This window comes from Spea bombifrons, chromosome 3, assembly GCF_027358695.1.
Source record: "Spea bombifrons isolate aSpeBom1 chromosome 3, aSpeBom1.2.pri, whole genome shotgun sequence".
NCBI lineage: Eukaryota > Metazoa > Chordata > Amphibia > Anura > Pelobatidae > Spea > Spea bombifrons.
The window spans coordinates 121204732-121229222 of NC_071089.1; the positions used below are offsets into that span (position 1 = coordinate 121204732).

General features: G+C 38.6%; 3 protein-coding genes across 3 annotated transcripts; all 3 read left to right on the forward strand.

The window, feature by feature from the left end:
* Positions 1-6251: 6251 nt before the first annotated feature.
* Positions 6252-10762, forward strand: LOC128484216 (olfactory receptor 13C9-like; the record flags this gene model as incomplete). The annotated part of the gene is made up of 2 exons (XM_053460537.1): positions 6252-7157; positions 10727-10762. Coding segments are annotated over exons 1-2 (942 nt in total), but the record flags the coding sequence as incomplete, so codon positions are not given.
* Positions 10763-16171: 5409 nt separating this feature from the next.
* Positions 16172-17092, forward strand: LOC128484217 (olfactory receptor 2B2-like). The gene has a single exon (XM_053460538.1). The coding sequence runs from the start codon at positions 16172-16174 to the stop codon at positions 17090-17092; it is 921 nt and encodes a 306-aa protein (XP_053316513.1).
* A 6316-nt stretch (positions 17093-23408) lies between these two features.
* LOC128484218 (olfactory receptor 5V1-like) lies at positions 23409-24491 on the forward strand. Its single transcript, XM_053460539.1, has one exon. The coding sequence runs from the start codon at positions 23565-23567 to the stop codon at positions 24489-24491; it is 927 nt and encodes a 308-aa protein (XP_053316514.1). The 5' UTR covers positions 23409-23564.

The following is a 24491-nucleotide window of genomic DNA, read 5'->3' on the forward strand; positions in this document are numbered from 1 at the left end:
GCAGCAGGATCTAATATTAGACCCTTAAATCATTTAGTGCAAAAGTTAAGGTATTGTGGTGTTTAAAGGATTTCAAGGATTAGTCGTACTAAATTGTGGCTTCAGGCTTTCCATGTTGAATGATCAAGTATTGTATTGTCCAATAACAAAAGTATCATTCCATAGCACAGTACTTTTGGCAATATATATATATATATATATATATATATATATATAATGTGTGTGTGTTTTTTCAGTGGTATGATTTAATGGTGGAAATTATTAATGCCCCCCCAGTTTGACTGTGGTATCTTGTGTGCCCCCCCTATATATTGTTTCTAGAGTCGCCACTGGCTGTGTGGCAAAGTGAAACAATTTATGCAGTGCAGTGATTAATGTGACTTACCCCACCTCTCAAACCATCATCATGTGGGAATGAAGACTGGAATCACCACAACAGCATGTGCATATCCCCAGTTAAACATAATGTGTACCTAGTAAAACATCCCCCATGCAACAAGCGGAACCTAAAACCGTTCCGTTCAATACATTGAGTTCCCTTGGTCATATGAAATGATATAAATAAAAGAGAAACTTCTCAGTGAAATAGCAGTTAAACAGTTAAATAGTGCATATGGAATGAAAATGTGTACGTTTAAAAAATACATAGTGCCATACCACAAGAATCTATAATAGACAAAATTTGGTAAAGGCAGAGAATTCTGCAGACTGCAAAGAAATAGCATGCATGCAAAGAATAAAAACAGAACATATTAGGATTTCATAAATGCAGCAAGCATAAATCCATAAAAAAGTATTATGCTCCATTTCATCGAGTATCCAAAAATGAGGAAAAAGAAACATGTTCATTTAGTCCCATTGGTGTGAGGGTATTAAGAGTCCTAATCCAAAAGGTCTCGCGTTGAAGCAATAACTTGGCCCTGTCACCTCCTCTTCTCAAGGGGGGGACCATGTCAATGGCTACAAAGCGTAAAGCGTTCAAGTGATGTTTCTCGCTCAAAAAATGTTTAGCCACTGGTTTATTCCCACATGATGATGGTTTGAGAGGTGGGGTAAGTCACATTAATCACTGCACTGCATAAATTGTTTCACTTTGCCACACAGCACTTGTCTTGAGAAGGGACCGGAGGTGGTCCGAAACGTTGGCCGTGCTGATTGAAATAAACTAGTGTTTAATACACTTTAATGCACTAGTGTTTAATGCACTTTAAAGACCTGTGAGTGCCCATTTTTCTTTGGTTACATATATGTATATATATATTTATATATATATATAATTAGACCCTGCTGACAATATATTTTATATTGAAAAAATTGGACTCTACACAAGCATATCCTTGGGCTCCATGCTTCCCTCCCTCTGACCAACACATGAAACAGCACTTGCATGTACAGATCAACTGAATAAGACATAAAAACCTTATATATGCAGATATACATAAATAATGTAGGGAAACATAGCATAGCAGGTATAGATCAATAGCATAACACACAAACCCAGCTTTGCATGTGTAACTCTGGTATCTATATACCTCCAGTTACCATAGATACAGACTTCCTGGGCAGAGAGTGATCACTGGAGCACTGGGCATGACTTGGGGCCAATAGGAGGTGAAGCCCTTCCCCCAGGCTGCTGAGGGAGTGTGTGGAGAAAGACTGAATGTGGCTGCAGCTGGGTGAAAGGAGAGGTGACTTGGTCTCTGCATTAAAGCACCCCAAGAGATCTCTGCACCTTCCCTGCTGCTGAGGGTCCCACAAGTCTCTGCTATTAGGAGCTGATTGATTCCTGTGTCAGGCTGCCGGATGTCTGAAGGCAGGTGTGCTGCAGTGAGCTTGCCATGTGGTTCCAGTTGGATTCCTGGATCTAGTATACAGCAGAAGGCCTACATCTATGGAATAAGAAGCTAAAGCTGCCGGACGGCACCACAGGCAGATTTCAGAGGAAGGTACCCAGAATTAGTTACAGGCACTGAGACCATCACTACCCATTTCAAGGGAAGTATTACCTCCATCAAGGACCCCAACATCTGTGTGCACAAAATATACAAGGTTGGGTTCCTAATTATTTGGGGAGGCGGGTGATTTGGACTGGGCTTGATTTAGTTATATTTTGTTTGCTGTATACCTGTTGATATTATTGAAATGCTCTTGGTTCCTTATCTAAACTAATACATGAGTACATCTGTTTGACAACTTTACATTCTTTGTGTTTGAGTTATATATGTGTCCTAGTACACTACACTCTAATTCCCTGGAGTGATTACTAGGTGGAGGCACTGCCAAACGGTCATATTAACCCCTAACTCTCCACTATGCAGAGGCCAGGATCTCCTGTAGGCGCCAGCCAGAGTGTACACACCATGATGGATGTCAGGCCCAAAGTAAAAAGTGTTACAGATGGAGGCAATGCTGAGAGGATTAGGGTTAATTTTGGGACCCCCAACACCCCTTCCTGGCCATCATCCTCAAAAGTATATGACCGGGCCTTGGACTTGGAAATTACCCCATGGGAAGCTGTAGCTGTGTGTGAAATTCCTAAAAATAAAGGAATAAAATCAAAGCAATTGATAGCTACTCTTAGACAGATTCCTGGACTGGAATATGCTCAGATAGTGGACACTATAGTAGATATCATGGAAAATAAAGGGGCTGCACTAGTTACTGGGGGTGCCTGATTAAAGCAGGAGGATTGCCCAGCAGTAATACACCTCCCAAGAGCTCATCCCACTGGATGTCCTTTAGTGTATCCAAAGAATGCCGCAAGGTATCTCAGGGGCACCTGCCACCTTTCAGCGCCTTATGGAGAAGACTATTGGAGACATGAATCCTAAAGAGTGCTTAGTGTATCTGGATGACCTCATTGTGTTTGGAAAGACTCCTAAAGAACATGAGGCCAGATTGTTGAAAGTACTGGATAGACTACAGAAAGAAGGTTTAAAATTATCTCTTGAGTGCAAATTTGCAAGGACATCTGTTACCTATGTGGGTCACATTGTATCTGCTGAGGGGGTGGCCACCGATCCAGCCAAAGTGGAGGCCGTTGTCAACTGGCCAAGGCCAAATAATGTGGTGGAACTTTGTTCTTTCTTGGGTTTCTGTGGTACTATCGAAGATTTGTTGAAGGATATTCTTGAGTTGCCCGAGAACTGCATTATTTATTAAAGACCTCAACAGGGAAATTAGAGGAAAGAATGGCCCACCCTAAAATTCCTTTTGGTGAGAAGTGGACACCTGATTGTGAAGAGGCTTTTAATACTTTAAAGAAGAGACTAACCAAAGCACCAGTTTTAGCTTATGCAGATCCAGAAAAAACCATATATTCTACATGTAGATGCCAGTTTTGAAGGATTGGGAGCCGTTCTTCATCAGCCTTCATCAGGGCTAAGACCTGTAGCTTATATCAGCAGCAGCTTGATGGATAGTGAGCGCAATTACCCTGTGCATAAACTTGAATTTCTGCAAAACTGGATGCTACAGGACATCGATGGCTGGCAGCCCTATCCAACTACCAATTCACACTGAAGTATAAGCCAGGCCCCAAAAACATTGGAGCGGATGCACTTTCACGTCGGCCTGGACTACCCTCTACTCCAGAAGATGAGTAATGGGAAGAGGTCCCAGGTCCTGGAATCAGGGCCATGTGTAAAACTACTACGATAGTAGAGGATTCCCTGAGATGCCATCCTAAGGTTCTTCTTGCTGCTTTGTATCAGCCCATGACTGTGGCTTTAAAAAGGTGGTCCATAATAGGACCAGAAGAGAAGCGAGAGGCTCAAGAAAGGGACCCAGAGGTGGGACTGGTATTAAAAGCTGTACAAGAAACTAATGCTAACTTGCTAAAACAATTGCCTACAGGTCCTAGAGAACTATATAGAAGAGAATGGAGCAAACTCAGAATAGAAGATAACTTTTGGTAAATTTGCAATTCGTACTAATCCAAAAGTCTACTTCAAACATGAAGCAATAAATTGAGTAATTCAGTGAGGGGGTTAGTAACAATCTCTGTGAGACTGAAGCCTCTCCACGGGGCTGGTTCTGGGGTTATTCTCAGAGGTTATCTCATCAAACAAGAAGCTCTTATAAGGGGCTGATCTTTGCCAGAAAACCTCGCAAGAGCCTGAAGCGAAGGATGAATTCAAAGGTCACAGTCATTATAATTTATATCACTTTTGTTATTTGCAATTATTCTATTTTATATTTTTTTATATTTGACTCATCAAAAAGGATGCGGTATCAAAATCATACATTTTACAAACAAATGCCATATTTATTGAAATATTGTTGTATCGGTGCCTCCCAGGTCAGGTAAGATACATGATGTAGATAAAGGGTCCGCTAAACATCCAGAATCAGGGGTCTTGGGAAGAAGAAAAAATAGTCTAAAATAACACTTTTAAGTTATAACGTTCTTATATATTTTATCTATTTCAGAAATTGTATTATATTCCTGGTAAATCTTATCAGCTCTAAAAATCCCCTGAATATCCCACGTCCCTCGACTGTAGATTCCACTCTGCCTTCAATAATTAAATTTTTTTTTTTTTACATTTCAACTCGTTGGATATCTTATATATATATATTGCAGTCAAAATATTTAAAAACATAAAACTTATTTTAATTTAGTATATAATATAATTATTTATTTAAAAATAAGCATTAAATATAACATTTCTATCTCTTTTCTGGCTGTAGCTTCCGCACTCCCTTGAATTTTTTTTTTTTCCTTCAGAAAAAAAGGATAATTAGTTAATGAATTGTCTTTCCATTATATAATGGTGTGTGAAGCTTTTCAACAGGTTTGGAATTATCTTAGTTTTAAACATTGTATAAAAATCAAAATATATAAAGACATGATTCGTTATTTAAAATTAATTTATTTAAAAATAACAATAGTGTTTTTCCTAGGAAATCCCGTGTTTTTGTGCTTGGGGCTAGCGTGCTGTTAACGTGACATGCTTTTTCAGTAAAGCGGCAAAACCATAATTACTAAGCCCAACTCCCAGGAGTAAATTAGTTGGCTTTCCAAAATGATATCATAATAGGAAAATCTATTGACATTATTTATGCTATGAGGCATACTGATAAAAATTTTACTGGACATTTTTATTAATTGGCAAAAATAGCATGTTTGTTATGCAATTTTTTAGCCCTCGCCCACTAGACTTCTAAAGAACCCAAAGAACATTTCTATGGTTTCAGTACAAATACTAAAGGAGAGAAATAAGTAAGTAAACTTATCACATTCTAACTTATTTAAACAATAAAATATAAAGACCATTAAAAAAAAAAAGAATTAGGAAACATGAGAACATCATTAAAATAAAGAAATTAAGACATATTTACAAGGAAAACTTAATAAAAAAAATGTAAATAAAAAAGAGTGAAATGTACATTATTTTTCCTAAATATTATGAGCTAGAAGAGTAATACTTTAAAATGTAAAAATAAATTCTTTCTATACAAAACATTTATTTTTAACATATATTTATGAGTAAATATTCTTATTAGTAAGCCTGAATATCTTTGTTTACTTATAAAGCCTTTTAGGTTTTCATGGCTCCTAAAGCTGTTTCCTATAGATTATATATGAGTGGGGTGGTTTTCCAGACCCCATATTTGTGTGGTTTCCGGATATAAAGATTTTGCTAACATCTACATATCCGAATGTTATGATATATGATGTAGTTTAAATATGACATGACATATATTTATGACGTGATATATGAAAGCACTGGGCCTAGACTCACATTCTAATGAAATATATATAGAGACTTACACACGTCTTATGAAGACCAGATCATGGCCTGAATCCTCTTTTCCAGATGTAACAATAATATCAGCTCAATAATGCCCACAACATAAATTATTTTACCATGACCCCTTCTCATCATAAATTCATTTAGTATTGGTACCCAGCCATGCCGTGTGGGCTCCATAGAACTTGTTTTCTCAACTCTTCTGGGTTATCATCATCGTCATCATCATCATCTGTCAGAACCCTCATAACATTTCACATTTTTCTAAATCTAAATTTTAATCTGTTTTTTAGAAAATGGCGCCAGTATTTGCTCGTAACAGAAAAAGAACAATTACAGGGTCCTTCAGCAAGCCATGCTTTCTTGTGCTTGGATCTTTTATTAAGGCCGTTTCTTAGGTTGTTATCTCAGTGAATTGCAGAAATGAAATTGGTTGGTATTAGAATGTTCTGTTTTCTTGTTACAGAGATGGGTTCCCAAATATAATTTATGAAAATGGAGAACGAGAACCAAACTGTCATAAAAGAATTTATTTTAATTGGACTTTCTCGGGACCGGAGGACTCGAATTCTTCTTTTTGTCTTGTTTTCGTTCATGTATTTACTGACCATTTTTGGGAATATTGTGTTAATATGCGCAGTTATAGCCAACCCTCGTATACACACGCCTATGTACTATTTTCTCTGCCAGTTATCCTTTTTGGATTTATTCTATTCAACAAACACTGTCCCCAAACTGTTAATAGACCTGTTACCCTCAGAAAGAGGAAGAATATCATACATTGGGTGTGTCGCACAAATGAATATAAGTCTATTCCTAGGAGAAACAGAATGTATCCTGCTGGCGGTGATGGCGTACGATCGTTACGTAGCGATCTGCTTCCCCTTGCGTTATATGGTTATTATGAGCTGGAGGATATGCAAAAATATCACAATTGTGGTATGGCTGGGGAGCTTTGCTTGTTCTATCCTTCCTACAGTGTCAAGCCTACGTCCCATCTGCAAAGGAAACCAAATTAATCATTTTGTTTGTGAAGTTATAGCTTTAATGAAACTGGTTTGTGGAGACACTTCGTTTGATGAAGCCAAAATCATTTTCATAAGTTTCTTCACACTTTTAGTCCCTTTTGCTTTTATTTTAGCTTCTTACATGTGTATTATAGCGTCCATATTGAAAATCCATTCTGTGGATGGAAGGACTAAGGCATTTTCTACATGTGGTTCCCACCTGACTGTAGTTTTAATTTTTTATGGGACCAGTATGTCCATGTACTTGGGGCCAAAAAAACATTTTTCAACAAAAAATAAATACATATCAGTCTTTTACGGTATAGTCACTCCCATGTTAAACCCTTTGATTTATAGTCTGAGAAATCATGAGGTTAAAGTTGCAGTTCGGAAAGTATTTAATATTTAGCTGATCATTTGATTTTATGCCACATGCTTTGCGTCTTCTCTTGGGAAGAACCACCTGGTCCACTGCAGTGGTGTCTACAGCTTTCATATTGAGGGGGGGCACATGGGGACAGGGAACAAAGAGTGTACTTATCTCTTTGAAGTAAAGATCATGATTGAAAAAAGATTTCAAAACAACAGCCGAACTTGCAGTTAGTTTTCATTCTTTAATATTAGCTCCTGCTGCCGATATATATATATTAATATTAGCCCCTGCCGCCAATATATACTAATATTAGCCCCTGCTGCCAATATAAATTATTAGACCCTGCTTGCTACCAATACATACTAAGATTAGACCCTGCTGACAATATATATATATATATATATATATATATATATTTAAAAAAATTGGACCCTACGCAAGCTTTTCTTTGGGCTCCATGCTTCCCTCCTTCTGACCCTACCATTCAGGTATAGATCATATAAACAACACATGAAACAGCACTTGCATGTACAGATCAACTGAATAAGACATAAAAACCTTATATTTGCAAATATACATAAATAATGTATGGAAACATAGCATAACAGGTATAGATCAACAGCATAACACACAAACCCAGCTTTGCATGTATAGATTAAAATTCACATGTGAACTCAGCACTGAAGGTATAGATCAAATAAACAGAATCAGACATAGAAATCCTGTATTTGTAGGTATACAATAACGTATGGAAACATAGCATTGCAGGTCTAGATCAACAGAATAAACAAACCCAGCATTGCATGTATAGATCAACTGGAAACCACATGTAAACTCAACACTGAAGGAATAGATCAAATAAACAACACATGGAAACAGCACTGCAGGTATTGATCAACTGAATAAGACATACAACTCCTGTATTTGCAGGTATACATAAATAATGTATGGAAACATAGCATAGCAGCTATGGATCAACAGAATAATACACAAACCCAGCTTTGCAGGTATAGATCAATTGGAATTCACATAAAAACCTATAAATAAAACCCCCTAAATTACAGGCATAGATCACAGGTTGCACACCCAAAGCCAGCCCAGGCGTCCACACCACCCTCATAGAACCTGACCAGAACCCAAATTACACACCAAGGACTTGCTATCTTTGTCCCCAAACAGCCCAGCATGAGTCAACTTTGTCCTCAAACAGCCGCTTTGTGCCATCTTTGTCTCATAAACACACTGCCTGTGCCACCTTCGTTCCCTAAGCACCCTGCCCGTGGCATCTTATTCCCCAAGGCTCAAACACCTTGCTTGGCTTTTCAACAAATCAATTATACATCTATGATACACACAAACACTTTTACAGTCACTCACTAATTCACACTTTCATTTGCACAATTCATTCACACAACCCTTTATTCTCTCACTCATTCACACAAATGATTTAAACATATTCATTAATGCATTCTCACAACACATTCAATCAAATCATCCACACATTAATTCATACTCTCAACCATTCACACAATTCATCCACATATTAATTCATTCATTCATTCTTACACTTTATTTCAAAATTCTTACTTACCCACTTTCTCAATAGCTTCCTCTCCCCCTTTTTTCTAACTATCTACCCGCTATGCTCCCTTTCTCACAATCTACCCCTTTCCTCCTCTTCTCACTATCTATCCTCTCCTCCCCCTTCTCACTATCTCCCCCCTCCCTTCTCACTATCTACCCTTCTCACTATCTACTATCTCCCTCCTCACTATCTACCCTCTCCCCCCTTCTCATTATCTACCCTCTCCCCCCTTTGTAGTTCACTTACATTGCAGAAGTCCTGTGGTAAGAGCGCATGGCCTGTGCCGTGGTGCTTCATTACTGAGTGCTGGTATATGATATCATATTCTGGCGATCAGCATGAAATGCCGGCACCGCAGCCAAGATAGAGGCCTCACGGAGGAGAGTGAGGAGCGCGGAGCGGTTGCTTAAAACATACTGCTGAGTGACTGTTTGACACCCATCTCTCCTCCGTGTCAATCAGTGCTCCCTCGGCTGCAAAAAATGAAAGTACAGCGTTTCAATTGGGGGGGAACACGGGGTGCACAGAATGATGTAGGGGGGCCTTGGCCTCTGGCCCCCTGCCACTGGTCAACTGTACCACCTGCTGCATTGCTGCCATCAGACTAGCCCACCTAAATCATGAAGGGCCAAGTGGCTCAAATAGAAACATGACTCAGGAAAGATTGGGGATTGAGGGGGTGTATTTTAACAAAATGGACAATTACTGGGAAAGAACATTGCTGTTGCGTAGTTCAAAGGACCTTATGATTCAAAATATCTGAATCTGTCACTTCTGGGACATCTTTGAAATGCATAAATAATTAGCAAATAATAAAAACTGTATATTTTGTACCTTTTGAATAACATTATTCTGCTATCTTGGTGATCCTGACAAGTGCAAAACTGGTAAGTAGAAAGGCTTTCTACCGAACTTCACTGCTGTAACTCTGTACACTGTGTTTGCTTTTGTAGTGAGGAGAGTAAAGTTTTGTGAATAAAAAAAGGAAGGAGTTGAAAGACAGGAATCTAGTGGATCTAAGAGAGAAACTGGCAACACTAAGTTTCATCAAGATGAGAGGATCTTACTCCTTACTGAGCAGGCATTTGCTGGGGTGAGTGTTGGTAGGGGGGAGATGGGACAGAAGAGGTTTGTAAAGCACAGAACTGGGTAAGTTGCAACATGGGAAGTAGGGGTAATAGGTTTAGGGAGGCTGGCTCTGGATAATATGTTTGCCAGTTTGTGTGAGGATGCTGGGGAGATAAGTCCAGATCTGGCATTACTGGTGCCGCCAGATTGTCCTACCGGCCCGGTGAGTAGCCTCCTTAGTGCAGATTGGAAAGAAAAGAATAGGAAGGCTAAACAGGTTGTGGTGGTAGAGGACTCAAATAGATTAGGGTAATCTTCTGCCAAGACCCAACATGCCAAACAGTATGCTGTCTCCCGGGTGCTCGGGATGCTGTGGACTGGGTGGACAGATTGTTGGGAGGGGATAGTGATGATTCAGTGGTCACAGTCCATGTTGGAAGTAATGACAAAGTCAAGGACAGGTGGGGCGTCCTTTAAATTTTTTTTATGGCACTAGATGACAAATTTATGGAAAGGACCTCCAGGGTAATATTTTCAGGAATATTACCTGTACCACATGCTACACTAAGGAGGCAGTGCGAGCTTAGGGAGATGAATGTGTGGCCAATGAAAGTGGTATAGAAAGGAGGGATTTGGGTTTTTAGAGAACTGGGCAGACTTTGCTGTCGGCTACAGACCCTATGGTAGGGATGGACTGCACCTCAATGATGAGGGGGCTGTGGTACTGGGGGGGATGATTAGAGGGTTGGAAGAGATTTTAAACTAAAGTTTGGGAGGAGGGTGAATATAGCATTAAAATGGTAGATAGTATAGGTTCAGTGGAGGGCTTAGCTTTGGGATGTTGGGAATGTTGCTAATGATGGGAGTAGTTCCAGTAGTTTACCTACATTGAGCTTATTTGGCATCAACCAATGAAGGGCAGCTACCAAGTCCCAAGTTCCTCCCAAGCCAACGAATATTCACCCGAAAAGATTCAAAGAAAATACAAAGATTTTTTTCCCGAAGACAAACATGAAGATAAACATGAAGACTTGAAGACATTAGGAAGGGCTGAATGGTTCTTATCTGTCGTCAGATTCTATGTTACTATCTCCATAGACAAAGATTGGCAATAGGATGGGTTGTACTGAAGAGCTCAGTGATTTTCAACGTGGCACTTTTGTCAGTTCATGAAATTTCTGCCTTGCTAGATCTGCCCAGTAGTATTATTGTAAGGTGGAAGCATTTAGAAGTAACAACAACTTAACCACGGAGCAGTAGACCACACACACACTCAAACAAAGTGCATAGAGCACAAAATTCACCTGTCCTCTTTAGCATCATTCACTACGGAGTTCCAAGTTGCCTCTGGAAGCAACATTAACACAATCATTGTGTTTCGGGAGCTTCATGAAATGGGTTTCCATGCCAAGTGGAGAAGTGTAAAGCCACCACCACTGGACTGTGGAGTGATAGAAACGTGTTCTCTAAAGTGATGAATCGTGCTTCACTATCTGTTTGAAGGATCAAGATGGGTTTAGCAGATGCCAGGAGAACGCTACCTACCGGAATGCATAGTGCCTACTGTAACGTTTAGCGGAGGAGAGATAATGGTCTGGGGCTGTTTTTCAGAGCTTGGGCCCCGTAGTCCAGGGAAGAGTAATGTCAATGCTCAGCATACAAAGATGTTTTAGACTACTGTATGCTTCCATATATGGCACTAATTTGGGAAAGACCCTTTCCAGTGCCCACATTCACTCTCTTACTCGCTCTCTCACACTCTCATTCTCTCTCTCTCTCTGAATGTCTGACTATCTTGTACATCGACCGCTTCCGCTTCAGTGTCTCACAGCTCTTCTCTAACATCCTCTTCATGTTTTTTTCTTCTCTCTTCCGTCTTCTTTTTTTCATCCAACTCTCCGTAGACGTGACCTCCCGGTAAACTTCTGGGAAAATGGTGGACCTTCCTGTGACATCCTCCAATTGGGGGAGATGATGTCACCAGAAGTTTAAAGGAGGTTATCCTCGGGCAAGATGGTGGAGCTCCCGGGCACACCCTCTCCCAGTGTTCCCTCTAAGCTGTGCGCTTGTGCGTGCGCACATAGCTTTCAGAGGGAGCGCACACAAACAAAAACTGTGCGCACAACCAGTAACGTACCGAAGGGGGGGCGGTCCACTACCGGTTGTGTGCACAGCACCCCTCCAGAGACGGACAGTAATGTCTGCCGCTAGAGGAGCAAGCTCGGTTGGGGAGATCAAGGATCTCCCTCCAACCGGCTTAAAATCAATCAAGGGAGCGGGAGGTCTGTTCTTACAGACCTCCGATCCTGCTCCCTTGCGATGCGTGCGGCAACTGATGCTGTGCGTCGGGATTTGATGTCAGATCCCGGTGCACAGCACTGAAGCCACACCCACCGTCTTTACTGCACCGGAAGGAGAGGACACAGAAGAGGAAGAACGAAGAGGAGGAAAAGTGACAGAGAAAAGGTAGGAAAACACTCTGTGAGATTGAATTAGTAAGTGTGTGAGAGTGATGGGTGTTATGTTGTAGTTTAAACTGAATGTTTGTGAATGAGTGTGTGTGTGTGATAGCATGGATGTGTAAGTGTGTGGGGGGATAGCATGGCATAGGGAGGCTGTAATCATATTCCTATCATGCTCAGGTTCCAGCATGTACTGGCTGCCTGGGCATGATAGGAGTGAGATTGCTGGTAGCAATTATATATTTTTTTTGTTCAATTTTGGTGTGTTAACCACACCTTTATTAAAAGTAAGTAACACACCAAAATTGGACAGAAAAATTGGATAACAATATTAATTTATATATAAATCCCACTCCTATCATGCCCAAGCAACCAGTACATGCTAGACACTGGGCATGATAGGAGTGTGATTGCTGTTTATTTTATATATATATATATATATATATATATATATATATATATATATATATATATATATATATAAATATATATATATATATATTGTTATAGATTTTTTTGTCTAATTTTGGTTTTACTTTTAATCAAAGTGGTTTTTTTAATTTTTGTTTTTAAAGGTGTGTGGGGGGGGGGGGTCATTTTCGGTTTCAGTCAAATGAATGCTAAATTTTCAGGTCCAGAATTTTAATTTTGGTGCATCCCTATATAGATATATATATATAGATAGATAGATAGATACTAGACCAGACACTAAAGTGGTAAGCCTACACCACATCAATGTTTGGCTTAGTATATAGTGATTGGGGTTATGCTGCATTATTGTCAATGTCTGGCTCAATGTATAGTGATAGGTGTTATGTTGTACCACCGTCAATGTTTGCCTCAGTATATAATGATAGCAGTTATGCTGTAACACCGTCAATGTTTGCCTCAGTATATAGCGATAGCAGTTATGCTGTACCACTGTCAATGTTTGCCTCACTATATAATGTTAGCAGTTATGCTGTACCACCGTCAATGTTTGCCTCAGTATATAATGATAGCAGTTATGCTGTGCCACCGTCAATGTTTGTCTCACTGTATAATGATAGCAGTTATGCTGTAACACCGTCAATGTCTGCCTCAGTATATAGTGATAGGTGTTATGTTGTACCCCTGTCAATGTTTGCCTAACGATAGAAGCTATGCAGTTTTAAAGTGTGTGTGTGGGGGGGGTCACACGTACAAGATCCGCCCCAGGTGCCAAATACTCTAGGCACGCCCCTGTGGACAACAGTTTTTCCCAATTTTTTTTTTATCCTTTATGCGGCCTGGAGCCTCCGCTCGTGATTCGCTCATAATTTACTTATGCAGTGAGAATTTCACCTTTAAAAAAAGATTACAGTAAGTAATACTGTTGTGTAACTAATACTACATTATCACACTATAATGTAGTGTTATTAACCATGAGCCAGCTGTACCAAAAATATAGAATAACAATTTAAATGTAACATTTGCAGAAGCATATTGTGCGCACAAAATTTTGGCTCTGGGAACATTTTTGCACAAGAGACATTTTCTGCGCACACCACCTAAGAAAAATTAGAGGGAACATTGCCCTCTCCCCCAATTCTCCAATTTGTAGGAATTGACAAAATATGCAACTTTTGGTAAATTTGCAATTTGTAGTAATCCAAAAGTCTACTTCAAACATGAAGCAATAAATTGAGTAATTCAGTGAGGGGGTTAGTAACAATCTCTGTGAGACTGAAGCCTCTCCGCGGGGCCTGTTCTGGGGTTATTCTCAGAGGTTATCTCATCAAACAAGAAGCTCTTATAAGGGGCTGATCTTTGCCAGAAAACCTCGCAAGAGCCTGAAGCGAAGGATGAATTCAAAGGTCACAGTCATTATAATTTATATCACTTTTATTATTTGCAATTATTCTATTTTATATATTTTTTTATATTTGACTCATCAAAAAAGATGCGGTATCAAAATCATACATTTTACAAATAAATCCCAAGTTTATTGAAATATTATTGAATTGAAGCCTTCCAGGTCAGGTAAGACACATGATGTAGATATAGACTCAGAAATGGGAGGATTATGAAAATGTTTTATTGAGGCAAAAAAACACTTTTAGGCTATAATTCCATTATAACGTTAGAATATATATTTCACCTACTTCAGAAATTGTATTATATTCCCGGTAAATCTTATCAGCTTTAAATCCCCCTGAATATTTCACGTCCCTCTGCTGTAGATTCCACTCTGCCTTGAATATGTAAAAATAAAAAATTCCAGCAAAAACATAATTAATTAATTAGTTGAATTTTCAACACGTTGGGGATATCTTAGTTTTAAACATTGCATTAGAATCAAAAGACATAAAAACATAATTATTATCATATTTTATAAAATTATATTATTATATCGTTTAATTAATTTTTTTTTAGAAATAAGCAAAACATTTCTATCTGTTTTATGACTGTAGATTCCACTCTTATTTTTTTTTTTTCTGGAAAAACATTAAGTTAATGAAATGTCTTTCCATGATATAATAATGTATGAAGCTTTTCAACAGGTTTGAAAACATCTTAGTTTTAAACATTGTATAAAAAAATCAAAATATGTAAAACATGATTCATTATTTAATAATAATTTGTTTAAAAATAACAATAGTGTTTTCATTAAAAAATACCATGTTTCTGTGCTTGCTGGCTAGCGTGCTGGACATGCTTTTTCAGGCTTTATTTATGAATTTATTTCCATTATTTTTGTTCTATTTCATACACAATCTACAGATTTCGGGGTAAAAAATATAAAATCTCATGTAATATTCTTGTAGCGAACAGCAGAAGAAAATAAGAAAATTAAATTTTTTTTGTCTTAATTTACATTTTTTAAGCTCCCTGCCAAATTCAACATCAAATGACTGCATTTCTCTGTGTAACATGCGGCCCCTTTTTCCATGTGCTGGCACCGTAGTAGTAAAGCAACAAAAACATAATTACTAAAACCAACTCCCAGGAGTAAATGAATGAAATTTTTTTTTTTGATATTCATTCCTTACCCATTATTATGATATGATAATTATATTCTATGTGATTTTTTGGTATTAACTCCAGCTTCCTGTCTACTGATGGAGACTCCATCAGAAAAGCTTTGGTAATTATACATCCTTCTCATGTCTATTCCTAGAATTGGCGAGACCTGTTCTGTTCTGCAAACTGAAGCTCAACGTTCATTAATCCACAATATAACCCACCATGTCTGTCATGTTTGTGGTTTCCAGGTTTCCCGTTTGTCAGAGTAGAAGCTCGGTGGTGCCAGTCCGTGCACACAGTGTTTAGTTGTCTTGTCAAACTCAACCTATTGGTTTGTGCTATTGACTGTTGCTTAGGGTTTCACGATTTGTCTAATACGCCGCTCTATTACTACTTCGGCTCTGGTTGAACTTAGGATCTCATCTGAAGGTCTGTGAGTCTCTCTCTCGCTTGAAGCTAAAGTCTCAGCCTGAGGTAACTGATGAGTGTCTTGGCCTGAATCCTCTTTTCCAGATGTAACAATGATATCAGCTCAATAATGCCCACAACATAAATTATTTTACCATGACCCCTTCTCATCATAAATTCATTTAGTATTGGTACCCAGCCATGATGTGTGGGCTCCATAGAACTTGTTTTCTCAACTCTTCTGCGTCATCATCATCTGTCGGAAACCTCATAATGTTTCACATTTTTCTTTAAAATAATGGATCTAAATTTTAAACTTTTTTTAGAAAATGGCGCCAGTATTTGCCCATAACTGATAAAGAACAATTACAGGGCCCTTCAGCAAGCCATGCTTTCTTGTGGTTGGATCTTTTTTTAAGGCCGTTCTTAGGTTGTTATCTCAGTGAATTGCAGAAATGAAATTGGTTGGTATTAGAATGTTCTGTTTTCTTGTTACAGAGATGTATTCCTGAATATAATTTATGAAAATGGAGAACGAGAACCGAACTGTCATAAAAGAATTTATTTTAATTGGACTTTCTCAGGACCGGAGGACTCAAATCCTGCTTTTTGTCTTATTTTTGTTCATGTACTTACTGACCATTTTGGGGAATATTGTGTTAATATGCGCAGTTATAGCCAACTCTCGTATGCACACGCCTATGTACTATTTTCTCTGCCAGTTATCCTTTCTGGATTTATTCTATTCAACAAACACTGTCCCCAAACTGTTACTTGACCTGATTTCTACAACAAGAGGAAGAATATCATACATTGGGTGCATCACACAAATGAATATAAGTCTATTCCTGGGACAAACGGAATGTATCCTGCTGGCGGTGATGGCGTATGATCGTTACGTAGCGATCTGCTTCCCCTTGCGTTATATGGTTATTATGAGCTGGAGGATATGTAAAAATATCTCCATCATTGTATGGCTGGGGAGCTTTGCTTGTTCTATCCTTTCTACAGTGTCAAGCCTACGTCCGATCTGCAAAGGAAACCAAATCAATCATTTTGTTTGTGAAGTTATAGCTTTCATGAAACTGGTTTGTGGAGACACTTCGTTTGATGAAGCCAAAATCATTTTCATAAGTTTCTTCACACTTTTAGTCCCGTTTGGTTTTATTTTAGTTTCTTACACGTGTATCATAGCGTCCATATTGAAAATCCATTCTGTGGATGGAAGGACTAAGGCATTTTCTACATGTGGTTCCCACCTGACTGTAGTATTAATTTTTTATGGGACCAGTATGTCCATGTACTTGGGGCCAAAAAAACATCTTTCAACAAACAATAAATACATATCAGTCTTTTACGGTATAGTCACTCCCATGTTAAACCCTTTGATTTATAGTCTGAGAAATCATGAGGTTAAAGTCGCCGTTCGGAAAGTATGTAATATTTAGCTGATCATTTGCTGTCATGTCACATGCTTTGCGTCTTCTCTTGGGAAGAACCACCTGGTCCACTGTACCACCTGCCCACCTAAATCATGAAGGGCCAAGCGGCTCACACACAATTATGTTTAAGGACTCATTTAGTAAAATGGACAATTATTGGGAAAGAACATTGCTGTTGCACAGCTCAAAGGACCTTATGATTTAAAATATCTGAATCTATCACTTTGCAAATAATAAAAAAATGTTATTAAATGTTATATTTTGTATATTTTGAATAACATTATTTTCTTTTAACCCCTTCGCGACCTTTGGCGGTTCAGGACCGTCACGCAAAAACGGTTACTTAACGACCTTTGACGGTCCTGAACCGTCACTAAATTAAATAAGCTTAGAAAGTGATCAACGATCACTTTCTTCGCTTAAATGGCGTTGCTGTAATGCCTCGATGTCGAGATCGGCATCGGTGGCCATGTCTGGCCCCTCCCCGGGACGTCAACATTGGCCATACATTGTATGGCGGCGGACGCCCGTTTTAAAAGTGTTTAGGAGGCGATCAACGGTCACCTACTAAACTTAAATGGCGTCGCTGGTCGCAGGAGGCATTCAGGGACACCAAACACTTACCTCAAGACGGGCTGTGACCGCTCTGGAGAGCAGTCATAGCCGCCACTGCCGGTGATCTTCACCATCAGCAAGATGGCAGCCGCCCTGTAAAAAAAACAATCAAGTTCAAAAAGTTCGCTAGATGGTCTCCAGACCCTCTAGAGAACTCTGGCTCCACTTGCAGGTTGAATACAGGTACTGCATGCAACCATGCAAGTCAATGGAGCCCAGCTTTCTAATCACAATGTGATTAGTAAAATATAAAAAAAAAAATGGAAAAAATTATTATGCAGTTATGTCACCAGAGGAACCATCCAGTACCAGCAAAATGTGTAAGAAATATAAAAACTATATTAAAACATAAAAAAAGTTTATTATTTTGAGCAAGTGCTAAAATTTCTCAAAAATCTCAACATAGAAAGAGTTAAAATAAAAGCACTTCAAATACCCAAGGGGTGTCTAATATAAAAAAAATGGCTTGATGGGGTAAATTGGAATGGCCGAGCTCAAAGATAGGGCATAGGTACAGACTGACCAAAATGGAGAAAAAAGCGCACTTCCCAAATGTGGCATTTTAAATCTCAAACAACCCGACAAACCCATGCATGTGGGGTATCGCTGCACTCAGGAGATGTTCCTGAACACAAATTTGGGTGTTGTTTGACAGTGACATATACCAAAACCTGTATATCTATAACTAAAGTACAAAGTACAGTTTGTGTGAAAAAAAAATTAAAAAAATTACTATTACAAAGTTTGACAAAGTGTGGTTGTATAATTGTTGCATGGAAAGGGTTAAAATAACAGCATTTGAAATACCCTGGGGTGTCTAGTTTTCAAAAATATATGGTTTGAATGGGTTAAATTGAGTAAACCGGCTTCAAAGATATTCCAAAGAGGAGATGGAGGCAGACTGAACAGATTTGTTAAGAAAGGTTTGGAAATCATAAAACGCTGCTTGTACTTATTGCCCTGTAACTTACAAAAAACAGCAAAAAAAACATAAAAACACAAGCACCACAAAAGTGTTAAAACAGCCTCGGTCCCACAGGGTACAAAAAGAAAAAATGAGCCTGGTCCTTAAGGGGTTAATCTACTGTATGCTTTACCTTTTTACCAAGATATTGTTTTCGCAACTTTACCTGAAAGAATTGAGAAAATAAAAAAAATGTATTTGGAAATAAAAAAGGGAAGGAGTTGAAAGACAGGAAGGAGGGCAAACTATAAATTGTATACTTGCACTTTTTATCTAAATTGTTTTTTAACACCTAAAATACCGTGTTGGGAAATGCCACTGCCACATCTTGCCACATGTATGCACTCCTGAAGCAAGTGCCCCAGGGGCTGTATTTTTGTGATAAGCGGGAGCAAGTAGCCTACTTGGAATCCAATATAGATCTAAGAAAGCAACTGGTGAGGTTGGAGATGGGACAGAGGAGGTGTCTACAGCACACCTCCTCTGTCCCATCTCCAACCTCACCAGCACTGACCCCAGCCAGGCCCCGCTCAATAAGTAGTAGGCTCTTCTCCATATTTTCAATTTCCCCCAGTGTTGCCTACTTGGAATCCAATATAAATCTAAGAGAGACATTGAAAATATGGAGAAGAGCCTACTACTTACTGAGCGTGGCCTGGCTGGGGTCAGTGCTGGTGAGGTTGGAGATGGGACAGAAGAGGTGTCTACAGCTTACAACATCCCCAGCTGGGTTAACAAAAAAAGGTGATAAAACCTTTTTTAGATATATAAGTGAGAGATAAGTGTAGCTATATGAGTGAGACAAAAAAGCATAAACCAGGAATAATTTAACTAAATACAAATCATGGGAATTGTATAACTGAAGATAAAGTTCTAGCTGACTGTTAAATAAGTAGGGGTATTAGGTTTAGGGAGGCTAGTTCTGGACAATATGTTTGCCAGTTTGTGCTGGGGACATCAGTTCAGATCTAGTATTACTGGGGCTGGCTGATTCACCTACCGGCTCAGTGAGTAGCCTCTCTAGTGCTGATTGTTCTGAGGGACTGGTGATGATCCAGTGGTCATAGTCCATGTTCGTAATAATGACAAATTCAATGGCAGATGGGGCATCCTTAGAAAAGATTGTATGGCACTAGTTGACAAACTTAAGGAAAGGACCTCCAAGGTAATAATTTCAGGAATATTACCTGTACTACGCGTTGCACTTGGGAGGCAGCGGGAGCTCAGGGAGATGAATGTGTGGCCAGAAACGTGGTGTAGGAAGGAGGGATTTGGGTTTTTAGAGAACTGGGCAGACTTTGCTGTTGGCTACAGACCCTATAGTAGGGATGGACTGCACCTCAATGATGAGGGGGCTGCGGTACTGGGGGGAGAATATCTGGCTGTTCGCATGATATTGTCTTCTGTAGTGAGGTCACACAGTTTCACAATGACATTTCTGGGTCTGTCTGTAGGTTTGGGACGAGGGCATTGTCCTCTGTGGGCATATACCAGGGCATGACAAATTTGTTGTGAATCTAGGCGCCAGGTAAAAAAGCTAGGAGCCAGGATTTTTTTAAACTAACAGTTGGTCAGGAGTGATCCGATCATCATCAGCCCACTTACTAAACTCACAGCATTTGACCTGGAAGCACCCTGGACTTTCAGGTCAGTGCTGTTTTTTTTTTAATTTGTTTTTTTTTTAACCCTTTCAATGCTGATGTTCCATTGGAGCACAGCATTGACTGATATTTAGTCCCCACAAGCTTGTGGGGACAAATGTTAACCCCTACAATGCCACGAATGTGTCATACACAATTGTGGCATTGAAGGGGTTAACGCTGCACTGTCACTCTCAGGGAGCGATCAGGCAGCAGGGGGGTGTTGGAGCTGGTCTCCACACTCACGGGGAGACCAAGGCACCCTCTCCCCTGTCCCTGAAGCTGCCTCTGGCAGCTGGGACTCAAATTGCTGGTCTATAGACCAGCCATTGCAGGGGGGGGGTCTCTGATGACTGCTGTAGGCTTCCATGCTCTCACTTGCTCTCTCACACTTTCAGTGTCTCTCTCATGCTCTGTAATCTTCTCTCAACCACCGCTTCCACTTCGCGTGTTCTCTGGCATCCTCTTCATCTTCGTGTTCTTCTTTCTTTGTCCGCATCTCCCCAGACATGACCCCCCGGTGAACCTCCACAAAAGCTTCTGTGACTTCCTCCAAATAGGGAAAAGGAAGTCACCGGGCAAAATGGCGGAGCATCCAGACACACTCTCTCCCCCAATCCTCCAATTTGTACAAATTGATGAAATAGGAATCCAAATTCAAAAGTCTACTTTAAACATGAAGCAATCAATTGAGTAATTCAGTGAGGGGGTTAGTAACAATCTCTGTGAGACTGAAGCCTCTCCGCAGGGCCTGTTCTGGGGTTATTCTCAGAGGTTATCTCATCAAACAAGAAGCTCTTATAAGGGGCTGATCTTTGCCAGATAGCCTTGCAAGAGCCTGAAGCGAAGGATGAATTCAAAGGTCACAGTTATTATAATTTATATCACTTTTGTTATTTGCAATTATTCTGTTTTATATTTTTTTATATTTGACTCATCAAAAAGGATGCGGTATCAAAATCATACATTTTACAAACAAATGCCATATTTATTGAAATATTATTGTATCGGTGCCTCCCAGGTCAGGTAAGATACATGATGTAGACAAAGGGAGCTTCAAAAAAAATCCACACTCAAAGATCTTAGAAAAGAAACGTAAATGGGAGGATTATGAAAATGTGTTATTGAGACAAAAATAACACTTTTTAGTTATAACTCCTTTTTAGCGTTATAATATATATTTCACCAATTACAGAAATTGTATTATATCCCTGGTAAATCTTATCAGCTTTAAAATCCCCTGAATATCCCACGTCCCTCGACTGTAGATTCCACTCTTCTTTTCCAGCAAAAAAAGATAATTTGTTAATTAATTGACTTTAACTCGTAGGGGAAACCTTAGTTGTAAACATCGCATTAGAATCAAAATACATATAAAAATAACTTAATATAATTGATATCATATCTTATAACTTATGTAAAAAGTAAGCATAACATTTCTATCTGTATCAGACTGTAGATTCCTTTGAATATAAAAAAAACTTAATTAGTTAATTAATTGTCTATCCATAATATAATTGCGTGCAAAGATTTTTAACAGGTTTGAAAATATATTAGTTTTAAACATCGTATTCAAATCAATATATATATAAAGATATGATTTATTATTTAATATTCATTTATTTAAAAATAACAATAGTGTTTTTCCTAAGAAAAAATATGTTTCTGTGCTTGTTGGCTAGCGTGCTGTTGACGTGCTTTTTCAGGCTTGATTTATGAACCTATATGCAACAGGAGACTGTTTGATTCCTTTATTTTTGTTCTATTTCATACACAATCTACTTCAAGCTATATAAAAAAAAAATCTCATGTAATATTCTTGTAGCGCAGAAGAAAATAAGTAAATTAAAAAAAAGTTAATAAATAAATAAAAAATAAGTAAATAAAAAAATTAGAATTCTGCAGGATGTAAATACAAAAATAATGCCAAGAACATTTTTATGGTTTTAGTACAAAAAAAAACTAATAACATTTTAACTTATTTTAACATATCTAAAATAACTAAAATACAAAAAAATACATTTTGAATTAAAAAAGTAATTTCTTCGTATTTTTATTTAATAAAGAAAGAGTGAAATATATATTTTTTTGTCTGAAATCACATGGATTGGATATCCTTGCAAAATGCTTATGCAAATTATATGAAATTTCAGATCATTTTCTTGAAATTCTATATTTCCTAAATATTATGATTTAAAAGAGTTAAGAGAAATATCCTAAAAATGTAAAAATAAATTCTTCCTATTCTTGGTCATATGTGGAGACTTTAAAGAATTTTTAACGTATATTTGTTAATTCCTACTGTTAGTACGCCTGCATATCTTTATTGTCTATCCATCCATTACCCAATATTCTATCCGAGTGTGATCTATTGGTATTAACAGCCTCCTGTCTGCTGTCTAAAAATATAAGGAGACTCCATCAGAAAAGCCTCCATAATTACACATCCTTCTCATTCATTGAACCACAAAATAACCCACCATGCCTGTTGTGTTTCTGGGATCCTCACATATCTGCTCCTAACCTGGGGTCCCTGGTTTCTAGGTTTCCCGTCTCCCGCAGTGGAAGCTCAGTGGTGCTGATATTTTATCCGGCCAGTCCGTGTCAAGTTATTGGTTTGTGGTGTTGACTTTTGCTTAAGGTTCCACTGCATGCCTACTACGCCGTTCTATAACAACTAAGCCTTTCGCTCTGGTAGAACTTACAGACCTTCAGATGAGATCCTGTCTCGCTCTCGCTTGAAGCCAAAGTCTCCGCCCGAGGTAACTGATGAGTGTCTTGCACACGTCTTATGAAGACCAGATCATGGCCTGAATCCTCTTTTCCAGATGTAACAATGATATCAGCTCAATAATGCCCACAACATAAATTATTTTACCACGACCCCTTCTCATCATAAATTCATTTAGAATTGGTACCCAGCCACGCCGTGTGGGCTCCATAGAACTTGTTTTCTCAACTCTTCTGCGTTATCATCATCGTCATCATCATCATCTGTCGGAACCCTCATAACGTTTCACATTTTTTCTTAAATTAATGGGTCTAAATTTTTATCTTTTTTAGAAAATGGCGCCAGTATTTGCCCATAACTGATAAAGAACAATTACAGGGCCCTTCAGCAAGCCATGCTTTCTTGTGGTTGGATCTTTTATTAAGGCCGTTTCTTAGGTTGTTATCTCAGTGAATTGCAGAAATGAAATTGGTTGGTATTAGAATGTTCTGTTTTCTTGTTACAGAGATGGGTTCCCAAATATAATTTATGAAAATGGAGAACGAGAACCAAACTGTCATAAAAGAATTTATTTTAATTGGACTTTCTCGGGACCGGAGGACTCGAATTCTTCTTTTTGTCTTGTTTTTGTTCATGTACTTACTGACCATTTTTGGGAATATTTTGTTAATATGCGCAGTTATAGCCAATCCTCGTATACACACGCCTATGTACTATTTTCTCTGCCAGTTATCCTTTCTGGATTTATTCTATTCAACAAGTACTGTCCCCAAAATGTTACTAGATCTGATTTCTACAATGGGAGGAAGAATATCATACATTGGGTGTATCGCACAAATGAATATAAGTCTATTCCTAGGACAAACGGAATGTATCCTGCTGGCGGTGATGGCGTACGATCGTTTCGTAGCGATCTGCTTTCCCTTACGTTATATGGTTATTATGAGCTGGAGGATATGTAAGACTATGTCCGTCATTGTATGGCTGGGGAACTTTGCTTGTGCCATCCTTACTACAGTTTCAAGCCTACGTCCGATCTGCAAAGGAAACCAAATCGATCATTTTGTTTGTGAAATGATAGCTTTAATGAAACTGTTTTGTGGAGATATTTCAGTTGATGAAGCCAAAATCATTTTTGCAAGTTTCTTCACACTTTTAGTCCCTTTTGGTTTAATTGTAGTTTCCTACACGTGTATCATAGCGTCCATATTGAAAATCCATTCTGTGGATGGAAGGACTAAGGCATTTTCTACATGTGGTTCCCACCTGACTGTAGTATTAATTTTTTATGGGACCAGTATGTCTCTGTACCTGGGGCCAAAAAAATTTTTTTCAACAAAAAACAAATATGTATCAGTCTTATACGGTGTTGTGACTCCCATGTTAAACCCATTGATTTATAGTCTGAGAAATCATGAGGTTAAAGTTGCAGTTCGGAAAGTATGTAATATTTAG

Bases quoted from the DNA above. Each gene is read 5' to 3' on its own strand.
- LOC128484217 (XM_053460538.1), top strand. From the start codon at position 16,172: ATGGAGAACGAGAACCGAACTGTCATAAAAGAATTTATTTTAATTGGA.
- LOC128484218 (XM_053460539.1), top strand. From the start codon at position 23,565: ATGAAAATGGAGAACGAGAACCAAACTGTCATAAAAGAATTTATTTTA.